The 18620-nt window shown below is 45.3% G+C and overlaps 2 protein-coding genes across 6 annotated transcripts in view; one reads left to right on the top strand and one right to left on the bottom strand.

The window, feature by feature from the left end:
• The window catches only part of INSYN2A (inhibitory synaptic factor 2A), a 60984-nt gene extending 48233 nt beyond the window's left edge, over positions 1-12751 (top strand). For all 4 annotated transcript variants that reach the window (XM_023224364.2, XM_023224365.2, XM_023224363.2 and 1 more), the window contains one exon: positions 10165-12751. In XM_023224364.2, the coding sequence (XP_023080132.2) occupies positions 10165-10348 (184 nt within the window). In that variant the 3' untranslated portion in view covers positions 10349-12751. The remainder of the gene's footprint in view (positions 1-10164) is intronic.
• The window catches only part of DOCK1 (dedicator of cytokinesis 1), a 553659-nt gene that overhangs the window by 309735 nt on the left and 225304 nt on the right, over positions 1-18620 (bottom strand). The gene's annotated exons all lie outside the window — the stretch shown is intronic.

The following is an 18620-nucleotide window of genomic DNA, read 5'->3' on the forward strand; positions in this document are numbered from 1 at the left end:
ATTTCTGGATCATCACAGCCACCACACAAAGTGGCCTCGAGTGACACTAATAATTCTGCAGTGGATCAATGAGTGGGCTTGGAACCTGACTGGTTGGGAATGCCATAAGGCTCCACGCCACTTGTTTGACACCACAGAGAGGAGGAGCTTGTGAAATGCTTTGCTGTGTACGCCATGCTTTCACCATTTGATATGATGGTCAAGGACAGGTGGAATTTTTTGTTTTGTTTCGTTTTCTTGAGACAAGGTCTCACTCTGTTGCCCAGGCCGGAGTGCAGTGGTATAATCTCGGCTCACTGCAACCTCCGCCTCCTGGGTTGAAGCAATTCTTCTGCCTCAGCCTCCCGAGTAGCTGGGACTACGTGCGTGCACCACCATGCCTGGCTAATTTTTGTATTTTTAGTAGAGATGGGGTTTCATCATATTGGCCAGGCTGTTCTCAAACTCCTGACCTCGTGATCCACCCGCCTCAGCCTCCCGAAGTGCTGGGATTACAGGCATGAGCCACCGTGCCCAGCCAAGGACAGGTGGAATTTTAAACAACCACTTTGATAAAAATGTCTTAGCCCTTTCCATTTGGGGTCCTAATGGGCATTAACTGAACAGGCGTTTTTCAAGGGACCTCCTAAGAGACAAGCTCTGCACCAGGCGCTGGGAGACTGGGAGGAGTGTGAAGCTGCTGAAGACAACTCCATGCATGCCCCTTGCCCTGGGACCCTGGGCTGAGGGTCAGGACAGAGCTGTGGTGAGAGGGAGCCCTCTGGACTGAAGGTGGGAACCACAGGTGCAGGACGTAAAAGGCAGGTGAGGAGGAGGTTAAGGAAGCCAGGGTGCCCGACCTGGCAAAGCAGACTCCAAAGAAAAGACAATCGTGGAGGGAGGCCAGGCTAGGGAGAATTTGGATAGCCTCTCTAGAGCCCTCCAGGCTACAGTTGGGAACAAATGGCACGAACTAGGAGGAGAAACAGCCAGCGCATCCCCAAGGATGACGGGAAACCTCACGACCCGTGAACACTCCCCGTTGGAGCAGCTGGAGAACATCCCAGTCCATCACAATTTTTGACGGCTTCTCAAGCAGGAAGCTCCAAAAGAGGGCAAGTGCCTCCCCCAAATGACTGGAGGATTTCAGGAAAGATGAGGAAAATATCTAGTATTATGAGATTAAATTAAGAATTCACAAAAGTGATGGGTTGCATTTTCTCACATCATCCTTGGTAATGTATTGCAACACCAATAAGACCACAAAACAGAGGGTGCAAAGAGTTCTAGATAAAATCACGCACACTGGTCCTTCACTGATTCTGAGTGTATTGCAAAAAGAAAGCTGGTCAGGGTAGTGCACGATCAAGACAGCCGGCAGAACCAGGCACCTCCTGACTAATGGAGTCCTATTGTTAAGAGTGGTAATTGCATTTGTATGCAGAATCCGTGCCAATTCCAGCCTGTCCGGAGCCCACTTGGAGTGGAGTCTCTGCAGCCTTTGTCATTCAGCGATTATCTCTTTATGGAAGTGCCCTTTCCAGCCCTGCTTCAATGACCACCACTTGTGCATATTAAGTTCTTCAGCAGCATGAACTGAGGTGGGGGAAGTTTGCCTTTTGCCTAATGTTTAGCGCTCCGTTTCTAGTATTTACCGCGAGTGACAGGGTGGGAAGACGACGAAAGGAATCCCTGAATAACACCTTACACAATGTTATTCTGGGTCAGGAAATAGTTTTGCTTAATGAAGTCAGGAAAAAAGAATGATTTTTACAGACCTCAAAATTCTTCTTGAAAATTCCCAAAGCTAATAATCCAAGTTTTTTCTTTTCTGTTTGAAATCTAAAAATATATTATTTATATCCCTCACATATGTATGGATTTAGGTTTAGTCATTTTTACTAATGTTTAGTGACACCTTAATTCTCTTATTTAGAGGCTATAAAACTCTTTACAGCCATAAAACTGAAAACTGATTAGCCATCTCAACATATTATTTGTGGAACAATTCGTTAAAATTTATTAGCAGAGAAGGGCTAATTATACTGATAGTCACAGCCTTTGGTTATACCCCAAGGTCAAAGTTAAGGAGGCATTTACCAATGTCCAAAATAGCATGAGGGGGCTACGCTGTCAGTTTCATGGGAAGATAAAGATAATTCAGTTTTAGAGGAGTATGGAGATTTTTCTGGGGGTCAGTACGGGATGCAGTCCTGGTCACGATGTCCCAGGCTAGGTCATAGGAAATTCCATGGGGAACAGAGTGACTAGGGAATTCAGTGGTGCGGGACCTTCCTCAGAGAGGCGTCTTGAAAGAACCTGTTTGAGAAGGGACCTCCTGCAGAAATGCGCAGGCTGACGTTTAGACCAGTCACTGGTGACACCAGGCGACACACACAAGCAGCTAATGGTTTCCGTGTGTGATGAGAACTATCACTGCTGCATTTAGTGCAGATGACGCTCTCAGCGGGTATCAGGATGGAATGGGAGCCCCTGACCACATCTAAGAATGAGGGTTCCAGGCTGGTGGCCCAGGGAGGCGGGGTAGCCTTCCCTCCAACACTGGGAGCCCGGGACATCACCCGTCTCTGTAGACAGACGCACTCCCATCTTCGAAAGGAGATGGGCAGGCAAGGTGATGGTCCTGGTCATGGGAGCCCACTCAGGGTTGGGTTGGCCATGAGGGACTCACAGCAACCAGCTTAGAACAGGAGGACAACAGCCCTGCCTTTTCAAGGCAGTTATAACACAGTTTCTGACAAAAGTCGGAAAGCTGGCTGCTCTTCGCTGAGGTCAGGAACAGCAGCGTACTGCAGGCTACGTCTAAGAAAGGACTGACCCCTCCCATTATCACGACCCATCTTCCTGGCTTCCTAGGGGGATGGCATAAGATACGCTTCCTAGACATGTGGCAGTGCTGTTAGTCATGGGGTGACTTTCCTCATGGAGAACTTACGATGGGCAGAGGCTTTCCAAATGACTTGGGTCTGCCTCTGCTCCTCGGTGACACTATTTATGGGATGCCAGGTTCTCCAAACCCTGTGCATCTGACCTGTCCTCAGACCCAGGCACCTAGATGAGGCTTAGACCCCAGAGCCGCGGGTGCACTGCAGAGCGCGCCGCAGGCAGGACGGGCACCTAGGATAAGCTTCAGTCAAGCAAGGTCTCCAGTATGGTCAGGGAAAACATCCAAGATGCATTCAGAAAGCTCAGCTCATCGTCCAATTATAACTTTGGATCCTTTGTAGTAAAATATATAGCTAGGGTATCTGGCTAATGCTCTTTTAAAAAAACTATAATCATAATTGCTTGTTCATAGCATACCAGGACAAGGGGACAGATCTTATAGTTTGAGTGTCAATATCATGGATGAGCCATTTATTCTGATATTTTAAGCCCCACAGTGATACCGTAAACATTGATTAAGGCACCTACCACGTAAAATAGTGGTAAAGGAAGGATACGAAGTTACAGTGAATCATTTCTATGTTTGAAGTGTTGAAAAGCTAGTAACTACAAATCACTGATACTTTAAACTATTAAGATGAGATCCATGCATAATATATATAATACGGGTACATAATATAGGAATAGTATATAACAAAGTATATAGACAGAATAACTAGAATTATACAAATGTATATATTTTAAATGAAAACAGAAAATAGGGCGGCAGCACTTTGCTGAGATTAGAAGTGAGGGGATTTGGTTCAGTTCATCAGTTTATTGCAATTCAACAAACAAACAGAGCAGGTTTGGAGTCGGCACTGTGTTAAATACACTGCAGACGAACGATGAATTTAAACATGGTCCATCCCTCTGAGTTCACAGACCTGGGGAAAACGGCTGTGATCCCACAGCAGACAGGCTCTCATAGAAACCTAGAGACAATGCTGCCAGAGCAGTAACATCCCAGCGGCGTGTGGATGAGGCAGGAAGGAGGGTGGACTTCGTTATTCTAGAAAATCCACAGAAAGAAGGGGTGATGTGTCACCTAGGTTTTCAAGGATAAGCAGGGATTTGAGAAGGAGTTTGCCAGTCTTCCTAAGGTGACTCTGGTAACTGGAGTGGGAGAGAATACAGACTGAGGGAGACTAAGCTGTTCCAATGGCCAAGGAGAAAACTGCTGGAGTTCTGGACTAGAGCAGTGGAAGGTGGGTAGAAAGGAAGGACAACGGGTGTTTTGAGGGTAAATCCACTTGACCCAGGGATGTGGAGGCAGGAGGAGCAAGTCGAGCTAGATTCCAGGGTCTGCAGTCGTCCAGGGCGGTGAATGGGGGCTGCAGGCTGAGTCTGGAAGGACAGAGATGCAGGTGGGGGGAAAGATCTGGTTTTGGACATGCTGGCTTTCCAGTGGCCCTTAGATATGCACACGGAGATGTGTTCAGAAGAAAACAACAAATCCATGGGGTCCTGGTTCTTACACAGCCTGCAGAGGTGGCCACGGTCACATCCATAAACCAAGGCCCAGAAAGGACTTGCCCAAATTCACCTCTCATGCAAGGGGGAGAGCGAAGCCTGGGATTGGCACCCCAACTTTCAGCTTCCTCTGGACAATGCTGGTGTTGCCCATGGCGCTCACATAAAACTGGCCAAGTTGGCACTGATGTCAGTTGACATAAGTTGTTGTGCTTTGGGGACGTGGCTGGTCCTATCCAAAGCTACACAATAAAAGCCAGCCCACATCCTGGTGCGCCTGCCCTCCTGGGCCTCGGCCTTGTTCCGGGAGACCCCTGTGTGAAGTGGGAACACATGTCAGCCATCACTTCACAGCCAAGCACACTCAGGTCCCCAGGGTGAGGTGATTTAGCCACAGAGGCACAGCGTGAGTCAGCGCAGAGCCACAGTCAGTACTGGGGAGACTCCAAGATCTAATTCAAAGAGAATGAAAGGCAGAGGCCTCTGACCTGCTGGCCACCGAGCCACACGGCCCTGTCGAGGCTGGAGACCCCAAAGACTAAGGGTTTTCTTCCCTTCCAAAAAACAAGCAAGCTCCAGAGCACCAGACTGTCCTGCTTTTAACTCTTAACTGATACACACAGGCGACTGGAGAAGGCAACTTTAAAAACGTGTTCCTCTTAAATTATCTTGAGGATTCAGTGACAGCTTGCTAAAGAAACTGTGGCAGGGCCTGAGTATTTATAGGAGCATGAGACAAACAGAGAATAAGCTGGAGAAGCAAGAAGGAGGCCGCTCTGCAAAATCGCATGCGGCAGCGGGGAGGAGTGTTACTACAAAGCCTAGCACAGTCTCTGGGAAGAAAATCAGCTTGGGTGCAGGCTGGAGAGCAGCCTGAGATGTAGGGCAGATTCCTCTTTCTTTGGAAATGTACAGAATAATCATGTTGTAAGAAAGTTCCCACACTTAAAACTTTCATTTTGAAAAGGGAAAGACAACCAAGAAATTAAATCTCTCAGTTGCTTTAATCATGCATCACAGGGCACTGCCAAGAGCACAGCGAGGGCAACACAGCCCCAGGGCACAGAGTGTTTGGGTAGATGATTCCCTTATCTGGAGGGAGAACGGAGGTGCAGGCGGGAGAGGGCTACAAAGGTAAATCCCGACCGACCGTCCCCAGGGATTCGTGTCTTGTCAACATCCCCAGCCATCCAGGGATCTTCCCTTTTCACCCAGCAAACTCTGCAGCCTGTGTTTGAGGTGTCTGGAGGACAGAACACCCCGCACAGGTAAGGCTGGCCTGGCTCCAGCTGCTTCAGACTCATGCCTTGAATCTCAAGAATCAGGACATTTTCCAGGTTGCCGCTCCTCCCCAGGAGTAAGAATTCCTCACGACAGGGACACTCCCCTGCCCATGCATTACCGACACCAGATCCTTCCAGCAGGAGGCAGCAGCACCACCTTAGGCTTCCTGCCTCCTGAGCTGCTGGAGAGAGGCCTGGGAGGTTGCAGGGGGGCTGTGCAAAGCCACAGCCAGAGTCCTGAGAAACCACAACAAGGTTTGGAGCCCCCGGCTTCCCATGTGCCTGTGTGGCTGTAGAATGAGCCCCTGCACGGGAGCCGCCCTGGGAAAGCAAGTCCACACAGCACGTCTGGAGGCCTGGGACCATGATGGTGCTCAGAACAAACATCGTCCAGAAAACATGGGGCTAGACCTCCACCTTCTATCCACAGGAAAGTGAAAAGGGGATAAAGTAACACTCAGGCTCCCCCTTAGCACAGCGACAGTGGCAGCTGGTTACTCACAAGCAGACCCTGCTGGCCCCACCCATCCTATCCAAGATCCTACTGTAGAATCCTAGAAGACGGGAAGGAGGGGACCGTGGCATGGGAGCCAGGCTCCAAAAAGATCCTGGAGTGTGTCTTGCAGAAAATGTTTCAGGATCTTCGATAGGTTCTGATAGAATGGAACCAGGCCACAGACTCCCTCTGGAGTGGTTCTGACGCTGCCTCCAGGCAGAGCTCTGTTTGTTTGTGGCAAGGAAGGGGTCTCATTGTGGGAGGACGCAACATAATTTTTGGCCAAAATAAAGCAGACCTGGGCAACTGGGACTAAAAGTGAGGTAGACTTTGCTTTTTTTTTTTTTTTTTTTTTCCCTTCAAGACAGAGTCTCACTTTGTTGCCCAGGGTGGAGTGCAGTGGCACGATCTCAGCTCACTGTAACCTCCGCCTCCTGAGTAGCTGGGATTACAGACATGCACCATTACATCCAGCTAAATTTTGTATTTTTAGTAGAAATGGGGTTTCACTATGTTGGTCAGGCTGGTCTCGAACTCCTGATCTCAAGTGACCCGCCCCCCTCGCCCTCCCAAAGTGCCAGGATTACAGGCGTAAGCCACCGTGCCTGGCCAGAATTTGCCTTTTCAAGACTCTGTTCTCATTCATTAATTCTAGCAATATTAGGCAACTGCCAGGACCCAGTCCCTGCTGCAGTTGCTGGGAACAGAAAGAGGATGACGGCATGGCATCCCCTGGTTATGGTGCCTGCATTCAAGAAGAATGCAATTAGGAAGATGAAGGCAAGTAATATGGGAACGAATAATTATTTGTGGTTAGTGCAGAAACAAATAAGGAAGGATGGACTGGGCCACCTTTCAGAAGGTGCTCAGACAACAAGGAGGTTATGTGGACCTGAGAAACAGTGGACCAAGAAGTGCCAGCCATGCCATGAGCCCAGAAAGGCGTTTCAGGCGGGGAGAAAGTGATAACCATGAAGCAGGCAGCAGCGGAAAAAGATGTGGCCCCTAGTAGGGCAACCAACCCTCCTACCACAGGTCTGCCAGGCAGCGGGAAGGGAAAGCTGAAGCAAGAGTCACGGGCCCTCTACCAGGCAGGCCCCCCAGCACTATCTGGACAAGCCGCTGGCTCAAATACAGAGGGAGGTCTATGTGCAGGGCAGTCCCAGTGCCCTGGAACATCTAGCAGCAGCTTTTCTCCAAGGCCACTACTCTGACCAGAAGAGTAGGTGTTGCTGCCTTTTGATCCATTTAGCTATGAAGACTAAAGGGACCTTTGTTCGATGTCAGCCAGTTGGCCAGACTGTTAACCTTCTGATGCTGTCCCCTCCAGTCAGGTTTCTGCTTCAGACTCAACCCAGAGACTCGGTGTGTCCAACTCAACCTAGAGACTTGGTGTGGTTCCCCAAGAAAAGTCCCTGAGCAGGAAGCAGTGTCCAGAACAATGCACATTATTCCTTCACACCTCTGCACACGTTGCCTGGCTGGTACACCGGCATCATCCCACACGCAAATCCACTGCAACTCACATGTGACAGATGGGGAGATGGGCTGGGGGGCGGACCTCAGGGTCAACTCGCTGGCCACCTCTGCGGGCGTTTCCAAGTGGGCACTCACAGACTTACAAGTGCCCTCTACCAAGGAACCTGCCTCTGGTTGCAGATTCCCAGGGCAGCGTAATGGGGAGTGCAAACAGGAATCAACTCGACAGATAATCAAGTCATTCTGTTAACAAGAACTCAGATTAGATTATTCTGTGATTACATGGTTCCTTGGTGTGATAAATTGGTTAATAACAGGATTCCCAATGTAGTTGCTTAATGGGAATTCAATAATTACAGGTAGCCAGAATTGTACTGTTAGCCTAGGAGATGCTAGCACCTTCTCTCGTTTTAATAACCCAAAACCAATCTGGGGCCGTTGAAAGGGTTACGATCTGGAGAACACAGCTTCGATATTACCGAAGCACCGTGTGTAAAATTACGCTCCTGTACCTAACATACCATATATTCACAGGTTCGATTGACAGGCTCCTGTTTTCCTTGTTAAATGCCCAAGTTGAAGAGATCCCCAATAGCTATCTTTATTACTTAGCTCTTGTTTCCATTATAAGATTAGTGATCAACAGATAATAATGGTACAATAATATTTAAATTGCATCTTATAGTTTAGGAGGCTCATCCATGGGCATTCTTTGGTGGGGAGAGACTGTTACCACAGTTCAGCAATTCCGATAGCCAGGGAAGGAACTGTTATCTCTCCTTGAAGTGAAAGAATTGAAGCTTAACGAGCCCCTGACTCCCAAACCAGCATCAGGTGGAAGAGGCAGGGCAGAAATCCCATGTCCTTCTAATGCACCACATCACAGAACTGAGGCCAGAATTTCATTAATGCAGTATAGCCTTAGATTACACTTTCCACAATTGTCCTTAAGAGGGACTACGCGTCCATCATCACATAGTCCGGATTAGCAAGACTTCAATTCATGAGATTTTCTTCTACTTCCTATAAATTAGAGCATAACTCAAAGAGGCTCTTTGAAAAAAGGGAAAAGGATAATTTGTTTTGGGAGCAGGAGGTTACTAGCCAAAACTTCTCTGACAATTTTTTTTTTAATTTTTTGAGTAATATTAGAGTCTTTGACAACGAGAAAAATGGAACAGTGGATTTAAAACGTGAAATGGCCCATTAGATGGGTCTTGAACTTGTTTTAAAACTCCAGATAATATAGCTTGGCTGTTTTTGTCTTTCCCAAATGTCAAAATTTGTCTAGGATTAATGGTTCTCTAAATCAATAGGATTTCATGTTTATAAATGGTTTATGGTTCCACTGGTTATAAAATGTTATGAGCTCATGCATTATCATCAACGCTGAGCCTTTAGTGAAATCTACTGACATTTAGTCTGACATCCAGACCAGACATGGAAGGAGGACAGAACGGAATCCTCCCAAGGCCTGGCCCAGACCACAGAGGTCCCAAGGAGGGACAGGGCGAGCGGAAAGGGAAGCAAAAACTCCTCAATGCAGGGATCATCACAGAAAAACGACGCATGGACCAGGGGTCCTATCCCAGTTGCCAAGGGGACCTGTTAAGACTCAAAGTTAGAAGATCAAATGCGGTCCTTTGCAAAGGCATGGAGAAAAGAGAGGGCTCTAGACAAGCTGACAGCAATTTTCGGAGAAATGCTGTAAGAAATAACAGAGTTCAAAAATCATCTTTCACACCATCTTCTAACACAAACATTATCACTGCTGGCAAATGCGCTTCCACATTGGCTCTGTGCTTGCACGCCGTGGCTTGAGTGATGTGATTTTACTTTTGTGCTGTCTTTACTGAACACACCCCACACTTCTCCCAAATAAACTGTGGTTAGTAATGACGGAGTACCGTTCAATGGTGTTGACTCCATGAACACTGTTTTCCCCAGCGACGGGCACTATGGCCCTTATGAGATCTTCAGACAGATAAGCTTTTGCCAAGGAGAATGTCAGCCAAGGTCATTTCCTTCCAGAATTGTTTTAGGTGGGAGGACCAGAGAAATCTATTTCTCTGATCTTGTGACACACTGCACAGGAACAGACCTTGCGTGTACTTGGTATAGATATACGAAGGTGACCCCTGCCCACTCATACTTTTGGTTTTCTGTTTTACTCCATGGAGCCCAGGTGAACAGACTGTGGACAAACGATGGGGTTATTCATATTTCACATTTTTCATTTCCACAAATACATACACCAACTGTGCACAGTAACACAATGTTAAAGATTCACCGAGAGAAGCAAGTAAGTTATTTTCCAAAGGAAGTGAGCCTACTTGAAATACCTCACGGCAGCACACAGCTGAAACATAGTATATCGAATTGCTATTATTAAACCATAAAATTACATTATAAACAAACACTGACCATGCCCAAATTTTGCTGTCACTAAGAGGGATCTTCATATGGAAAAGATCAAATGCTAAATTCTTCACTCTCTCTCTTTTCCAGTGTGGAGCTGGATTTTAAGCAGCAAGAAGACAAACTCCAGCCAGTTCTGAGAAAACTCCACCCTATTGAGGAAACTCAGGTCATACCTTCGCCTTACTCTCAGGAGACTTACTCCTCAACTCCCAAGCAAAAATCCAAAACTGAATCTAAAAAGCACGGAAGATGGAAACTCTGGTTCCTTTAACACTCACGGTGTCTGGAGTCTCGAGGCCGTCTTTAGAACCCACTGGAGTTTAAGTCAATACTTTTCCAAAATGAATAGGATCGAGGGAACTGTGGTGCCCATTCAGGCACCTCCCACTTCTCACCCTGCGTACCAAAAAGGCCTTTGTACCAACAGATAATTAACAGAATCAAGGTATTCCGTGTCACTCCTTGCCAGCTGTTCTTTGCAGTTCACTGATGTGGGATGTAAAATCTGAAATGAAACTTACATAGTCAAAGATGATAAGTAAAAATTTTCCCCCCACCCCCGATCTGCAAGTAATACATTATCAACCTGCAAGATGGCAGGCTGTCACCCTGTACACAGCTATAACTCATAATTATTTTCAAGCCTTGATTTTCTTTTTAATAATGAGAAGAACAAGCAAGCCTTATGTTTGCGAAGGACTTCATTTTTATGTTTCATTTTGCAAATAAGCAGGGGGCGAGTGCAATTTTCAGCACATCAAATTCCGGAGAAAGCACAATTTTTTCAAGTGGTCGGAGACCATGAATAATCTCTAAAATGTGACTATATGTATATTTGCCTTCATGTGCTATAGCGCTAAGCCAAGTGACCACATCTCAGTGTCACATTGACACCTCAAAGTTAGCATCCTCTTCATCTCCAGACTTATGACATGTTTACTGCTCATTTTCCAAATGGCCAGCAGCCAGGAGTCCCCCCAAAGTCAGGATATGCCTTTAATCGCTACAAGTAGACAGGGTCAGAGCTATCGGACACTAAGCTTTCTTAGATCTCATTTTTAATCTTTTGGTACCCAAAGGCCAAATGATACATTCTGGCAAGAATCTGAGAACACACATAGAGATACACTATGGATAATCCAACCACCAATGAATCACAGGCATTCTGTGCCATGGCAGACAGTGTTTTTGTGGATCAGTCCTCTGAGAATCCGTTAGCCATGGTAAGTGCAGCCAGATATGATACACAATTCGTTATGCTTTGCATTAACGGTGGAAGACCTGACCATCTCAAAGAGAAACAGCGTGTTTCGTTTAGCTGCTACCAAGGGACAATGTCGCCTACATTTAACCTATTAGTAAGTTGTACTAAACAACATACTTAGGGGAAAGCTGTGAATCAAATGTTTTTAGATATTTTTTAAATCAACAGTAACACTTAGAGTTCTCTCTTGATCACACATTGCAATGTAAATCTTAGTTCCTTTATTTTTTCACTCATTTCTTTGCACCTTGCAAGTATCTTTTTATAGAAATCAAATCCCCTAGTCTATTAATGCCTTTGTCTATCAATTTTTTTGATTTTCACAATAGGAAGTAGGGATCTTACTTTGCCTTTTTTTTTGTACAACTTTAATTTTGAATAGTTTGTGAGCATACAGGAAAACCTAGTCTTGAAGTTTCAGTCCAGCAGTTTCGCATCTAGCAGAGTGCTGACATGCACACCTCCTTGATTAGATGCCAAACACACAGTGGCTGACCTTGGTAAAAGGATCGCACCTGCTTTTATCAGATTGGAGCTACTTCTTGCCATGTATTTTCCTCCTGACTCAATAGCAAATCTGTTTTAGTTCTAAGTGTTTTGATTCTACAAGGACCTAGTGATCAGTAATGAGATCGGACCTTGAAAAAAAATGAAGAGTATATCGTGTAAACATTCTTTGGGGGCCACTCAAACAATACCGCAGTTGTATGCTTTAATTTAAAACACACACGTGCACACACACATCTTTTGCGGAAACACTATATGAGGTTCGAATCCCTGAATATCAGTAAAAGGAAATGAGAAATATTTTTGTGCAAGAACAATGAGGAAGTTGATCCTATAACATGAAGGAAGTGTAACTGTTTCATGTAAACATTTAAAAATGGGTTTCATGTTTTTTATACTGTTTTTAACTAAAGTTATAAAAATGTTTCCAACAAGTTCTCTGTCCTTATGTTTTAAGAATCCCAACTATCTCAGTAAATTGAAATAAGGGTATTAGCAGTTTTCTAATCAGTAATACACATCTGTCTCAACACGAGGACATCCTAGTACACAAAATAATGTCACTGTTTCACGCCAATCTAGACCAAAAAGAAAACAAAAATTAAAATGTTCAGAGTCAAAAAGGAACTTCTGAAGATAAACTAATTGCTCCCTAAAAATTGAAGTATGTTTAAAACGGAAAAAACTATTGTCAAAATCATTTCATAGTTTAATTGCAACTCGTCACTAACAGATGGTGATTCTTCTCTTGGAAAGACTCAAGTAAAAACTCTGATACAAAAGCAAGGTAAAACGCACAGGGTTCCCTTATGTAGGTGTACACATGGCATTGCATATAGAGATTAAATTATTATACTTGTCATTAAGTTCTTTATTAATTTTTAAATAAAAAAATCAAAGATGTTTTATGTGGCTATTAAACTTATTTCATGGCCTCAAAAATTGGGGAACATAAAAGTAATCTAAGAAAAGAATAATAAAGGAAGAATGTTTGGGCCAATAGGCATTTCATCGGTCTGCAGAAGACAAGAGCATCGTAAAGGCTGGGACTGACCCACCAGCCAGAGCTGGCCTGGCCTGGGGAGGGGAGGGGAGGGACTGACACGTGCCCACCCATGCACCCTGGCATGGAGTTTGGCCACCAGAAGACATGGTGGCATTTTAGAATGCACACAGGCTCACAGCAGGAGGTGTCTGAGGTTTAATTTTTAAATAACCTCAGAAGAGACGGCTAAATACATTGAGTGTTGTCAGAGTAAGCTGTGGCATGTAAATCTTGCCTCCGTGGCCCAGGGAAGGTAGCTCCTCTCTAGATCTTCCATCGTGCACATCCCCAGCCTCAAGGGATCAGCGCCTTCTTCCTTTCTTCTTCCCCTCCCTAGTGGGAGATAGGCTGAGCGCCTCTCCTGCTGACACTAGCCTAATACTAACCCATCTGCACATGTGGTCTGGCGCTTGCCTCACCTGGACGGCCTAGGAGAGGAGAGGTCACGACGCTTTTTCCCAGTATCTGCAACCACGGAGTCCATGTGCAAGGGAGAAGGCACTGTAGACTGAGACTCATGGCTCCTCCTGCTACCATCACATGTTCTTCAGGGAGAAGAAGGGGGTTCCTTTTATGACACATGCAGAAAGGGAAGGAAGGCCCAATGCACAGCCCAGAGCAGGCAGAGGGAGGGGTCTGTCTCATTCTATAATCATTTCTGAGCCAACTATTGGTGCTGCCTCAAAGGTCCTGTTCTACAGACACCCAGACACAATAAAGGGTGCCTACCACTCAGGTGCCCACCAGTCACTCTACAAGTGTGCAACTCACTTCCAAGAAGCAGAAGTCCTGTAGTCCTGCATCTGCTCCTTCGATCTCTGACCCACCAGCAGAAGACACATGGGGAGAGGCTCAAAGCATGGGAAAACCTTGCTACCCTGGAAACAACTTAGGCAGTTGGCAGCGTTTCCCATGTACCCTGAGAGGCAGTTACTTATCTACAGCCACAGAGATCTGAGATGTGGCTGGACTATTGGGTGTAAATGGTGTCACAGTCATGGCCCAGCCTCAGGCAGACCAATTCCAACCTACAGTCACAAGGAGGATGACTTGCAACACTGTTTTCCTGGGAGACCACACGGGCATATCAGAACCAAGATACACAACCGTTAATTAAAACTGTGAAGACAGACCATCAAAGATTGGCCTTTCCTAGAAGACAGCAAGAAAAGGAAGCAAGAAAGAGGCATGAACTTTTCTATGTCATGATGTTAGTAACACCATGGCCTGTTTAGAAAACCTGTCACTGGTGGACCCATTCCTTGGGAGCATTTTTATTAGCAAGTGAAAGGTGATGTGATTACGAATCAGGGCAGTTTTGCTGGAGCAGTGTCACCTAAAGATCACAGCAGCTGCTTCCCACACCAGCACGTCTTCTCTGATCTATAGAAACTCCACCACTAGCATATTTGCATGCACTGCATGTGCAGCCACTTTATTTACTGAAAGTAAACAACTCTGTGGTGCAAAGATCAGAAAGAACATCCATTTCATGAACTGGCATAAAGTCATCATGCTACAGTGGATCCTATACATTCTGGTCAATGACAAGGTCATTTTAAGTTGTGCAAAAATTAACTTAAGGCAGTCTGGTTTTGCAAATACCTTTGCAGTTTGGTATGAATATGTAAGGACTGCAGAGCATATTTCGCCCATTCAATAATGTGGTTTTTACTTCTTCTGCAGTAAACCCATAGCTGGTAACCAACCTTGAAAAAATACCAGGGTCACAGGAATATAAAAAGAAACCTAAAATTGCTGTAGCTGCCCCAAAGAAAAATGAACTTATAAAACCATTGTTGCACACACACATTTTAGGATGATTTTCTGAAAGCAGGTAGGTTTATTAGCAAGCAGCACAATGATAGACATTTTTTATGGTGATTATATACAAAAGCCAGACACCGTCTATTTGAAACACAACATTTTTTTTGTAAATGATTTTAAAATCATTTTTAAAACATATTCATACTTAAGCTCTATTACAATGGACATCTCAAAATGAACGCTCATGCATGGAGATATAACATCTTTGTGAAAATATTTGGTTATGGTCTTGGGAAAAAGGCACTATTCACTGGGAAGCCAATTCTATTATACCATTTTCCAAATGAAGGAGTATGTCAGGCCCTTATCAATCACCCAGGCTTAGAGAAAGCACCGGCTTTTCACCAGCAGCGAATTCCCCACCCAAGATGCTGTTGTCACCATGAAACACACCCTCCACCAGCCCATCAGTGTCCCCCTGAGACAGCGTTTAGAGTGGAAACAAAATAACTTCCATCACTTGTGTCTAGGGAGTCAGGATGCTCCGGTGGTCACAAGAGTGAAGTGGAAAATCCAGGCAAGATCTTCCCCTTCCCTAAGCCCACTTCTGTCAATGTTCAAAGGGAATTTTTCCTTAAAAGCAGCCCCCATTTTCATCTTAGTGAATTAGTCATTTCTAATCCCCTCGTGTGTATCCAGGCCACAGAAAAATCTTTAGAAGTCCGTCTCACTCGATTACATTTTTAAAGGACCTATTAACAGAATGTAAATCTGATCATTTGAAAGAAGCAACAGCAGCTCCTATCACAGGAGATGGAAATGTAACTCATTTCACCAGCTCTCATCTCAGCCTAGAGTGCTTCTTACTCTAGGAAAAAAATGGCTGGCCAGCCCACCTGCACAAAATACAAGAGCACCTATCCCAGCCGTGGTCACCTGCTCAGACCCGTGTGTGATGAGGAAAAATGCTGCTTAATGCTGAGGGCTTAGAAAGCTTCTTTTCAAAAAGGAATGCTAAAATAAATCCTGAAGTCTAACTTAATGTAAAAGTAAGTATTTCACTCCATGTTTCTACCGCATCAGACTACATCAGAGTAAAGATAAAATGACCTTTTCGTTCTGTGGCAAGGTTATTGCCACGCCTCTGTCTCCGGGCATATGCTAAGTATTCACATGGTCTACAGTTCCATAACTGCCAAATGGAGTTGTTTCCGTTTTTTCTTAAGGATGTAATACTTAGGATCACAGCACATTATTATCCTAGGCACGAGATGCATTCCAATCACCCATTTCAAATATAATCAACCAAAGCAAACAATATACAACTGACTGCAAAGTCGAGTTTTTGTAAAATCCCACAGATACAGATAAAAGAAAAGCCTTATATTGCATATCCCAACTTATCTAATTAAGTGTGAAGTTCCCCAGTTTTCTATTCCTTACATAAATAGGGGGAAGCTGTCAGGGTATAATCACATTCCCAATTAATAACTTATTCCGATGGAAAGAGGCCACATTTCTAGTACTGTTGACAACATCATGCAATAAATCATTAAGTAAAGTATATCAATTTCAGAGTTCTTTTTAATCACTTTAATTTTTAAAAACTCATTTTCAGTGATTACTTAGAATTTTTAAGCTGATTCATAGTTACATAATTTCTACTATATTTATGCAAAACTGGGTAACACATACAGACTGGAATCTCTAAGGTATAATGGAACGGTACAGCCTACCCAAAACAGATCTATGAACTATTTTCTGCTTCTTTTCCACTCTGAAAGGTCCACTGATTAAGGTTTTTGTCCACTTTGTCAGGGATACTTTTTGCCTTGATCGTCCTCTAATCTAAATTCACAGAGCAACAACAATGACTGTAAAAAGTTAATGCACAAATCTACATTTGGTGCAAATTGGAAGAGCAAGGGCAGGCATCCTGAACAGGGTAGCATTTCACTCACACTGCTCTGTTGACTCCAGAGAGGGGGCTCGTGGCTGGCTGGGGATTACAAAGTCCCACTAAACAACTCGAATTTTCAGTGGCGAAGGCCCTTCTTGAAAACATCTTGATGTTGTCATCACTCATTAAATGATTATAGCTTATTCAGAATCTTTTTGAGAGTCCTTCCAAGACAGCTGCATTTTACAAAAGAAATTCCAAGGACTTTTTTAACTTCTTTACAGATCTTAGAGATGGTAGAATTGGGAGGAGTCCGTTTAAGACCTCTCTCGTCTTCCCACTTTGAGGCTTCTGTTTGGGAAGGTCAGGGCTGTGGAGGATGGTTCTGGAGGTGGGTAGTTTGCTCTAACTCCTCCATTCCTGGACACTGCTTAGACCCCTATGCCAAATGCTTGATATCAATGTGGCTCCGGATAAGACCAAGCATGGGTCCTCGCTGTCACACCCCCTTCTTAGAACATGCAAGGCTTCTTCCTGAGGAACTCCTCAGGGTTCCTTAGAATACATGGGTTCTTCCAAACTGGAGCATCCCAAGCCCTTCAGGAAATGGGCACCTAGCTTGTGGTCTGGCCCTTCCAGCAAGGAGATCCTAGAGTTGGACCATGGATACAACATGGTAGAAAATAGAAAGGTGCTTATTTCACTGAACAGCTGCCTCCCTAAGCAGGACAGGGATCTAGGAGCAGCTCAGTCCTTTCGATGACTTCTGAAGTGGACCATGGCCATCAGCACTGTGTGCCTGTGTCTTATAGAAGGGACTGACAGCATACACGGGAACCAAATCCAGGCTCGAAACAAGTGCTGCCATGCTAGCTGTGGGATCTTGAACTGTTTCTCATCTGTCTGCAGGGCACTGTGAGAATTAAATGAGAATCTTCCTGTTCATTATATACTGCCTAGCACGTAAATGCATGCTCAGTGAAGAGGTGTCATTATTACTACCACAATATTACTACCATCATTATGCCTGAGATAAGAGAAATTTCTCAAAGACATCCTGGACCACATGGTCTGTGAGGAGACACCATTCCCTGCAGGGTCTGTTCTACCCTTTGATGAAGCTGCAAGCACATCTTACAATCTCTCCACATTCCCAGCTTTCCATGAAACTTTATGAGCTTTTTCTCTGCCCTCTTCCCTCCAGTTTAACTGTTGGTCAATGGGCTACAAGCCAAGTGAACACACACCTAGCATAAAGACCCTAAATAAGGCTGGGCATGGTGGCTCATGCCTGCAATCCCAGCACTTTGGGAGGCTGAGGCAAGTGGAGCACTTGAGGGGAGTTCAAGACCAGCCTTGCTAACATGGTGAAACCCCATCTCTACTAAAAACTACAAAAATTATCTGAGTGTGGTGGCATGCACCTGTAATCCCAGCTACTAGGGAGTCTGAGGCACAAGAATCACTTGAACCCAGGAGACAGAGGTTGCAGTGAGTCAAGATTGCACCACTGTACTCCAGCCTGCGTGACAGAGCGAGACTCTTATTTTGGGAGGGGAAAAAAGAAGACCCTAACTGGAGGCAGGATTGGGCCCCAACGAGACACAAGACCACACCCCCAACCAGACACTGGACTGTGCCCCTCTGACCAGAGACAGGACCTCCTAATCGGAGAGAGGACCATGACTCACTAACCAGAGACAGTACCATGTTTCCCTAAGCACAGGCAGAATCATGCTCCCCAAAACAGAGACAAAACAGTCTCATGAGACCACCTGTCTCCACTTCCACCCTCTCCCTCATCTGCCACCATCCCGGCATGCCATCATGTCATCCCCAGTCTAAGTACGCCCATCCCAAGAGGGTCTTGGCAGAACCACACGTGGTCCAAGTTCAAGCCACGCACTGTTTGCTCTACATAACGCCCTTTCCAGTTCCATTCCTGAGACTGTGCAGACTGCACCTGCAGCACAACCCCAAGAAGACAGGAATGCCGGACCTCAGGGGTCAACGCCGGACATCAGGGGTCAATGCCGCACCTCAGGGGTCAACAGGTGGCT

The sequence above is a fragment of the Piliocolobus tephrosceles genome, chromosome 9, assembly GCF_002776525.5.
Source record: "Piliocolobus tephrosceles isolate RC106 chromosome 9, ASM277652v3, whole genome shotgun sequence".
In the NCBI taxonomy this organism is placed as follows: domain Eukaryota; kingdom Metazoa; phylum Chordata; class Mammalia; order Primates; family Cercopithecidae; genus Piliocolobus; species Piliocolobus tephrosceles.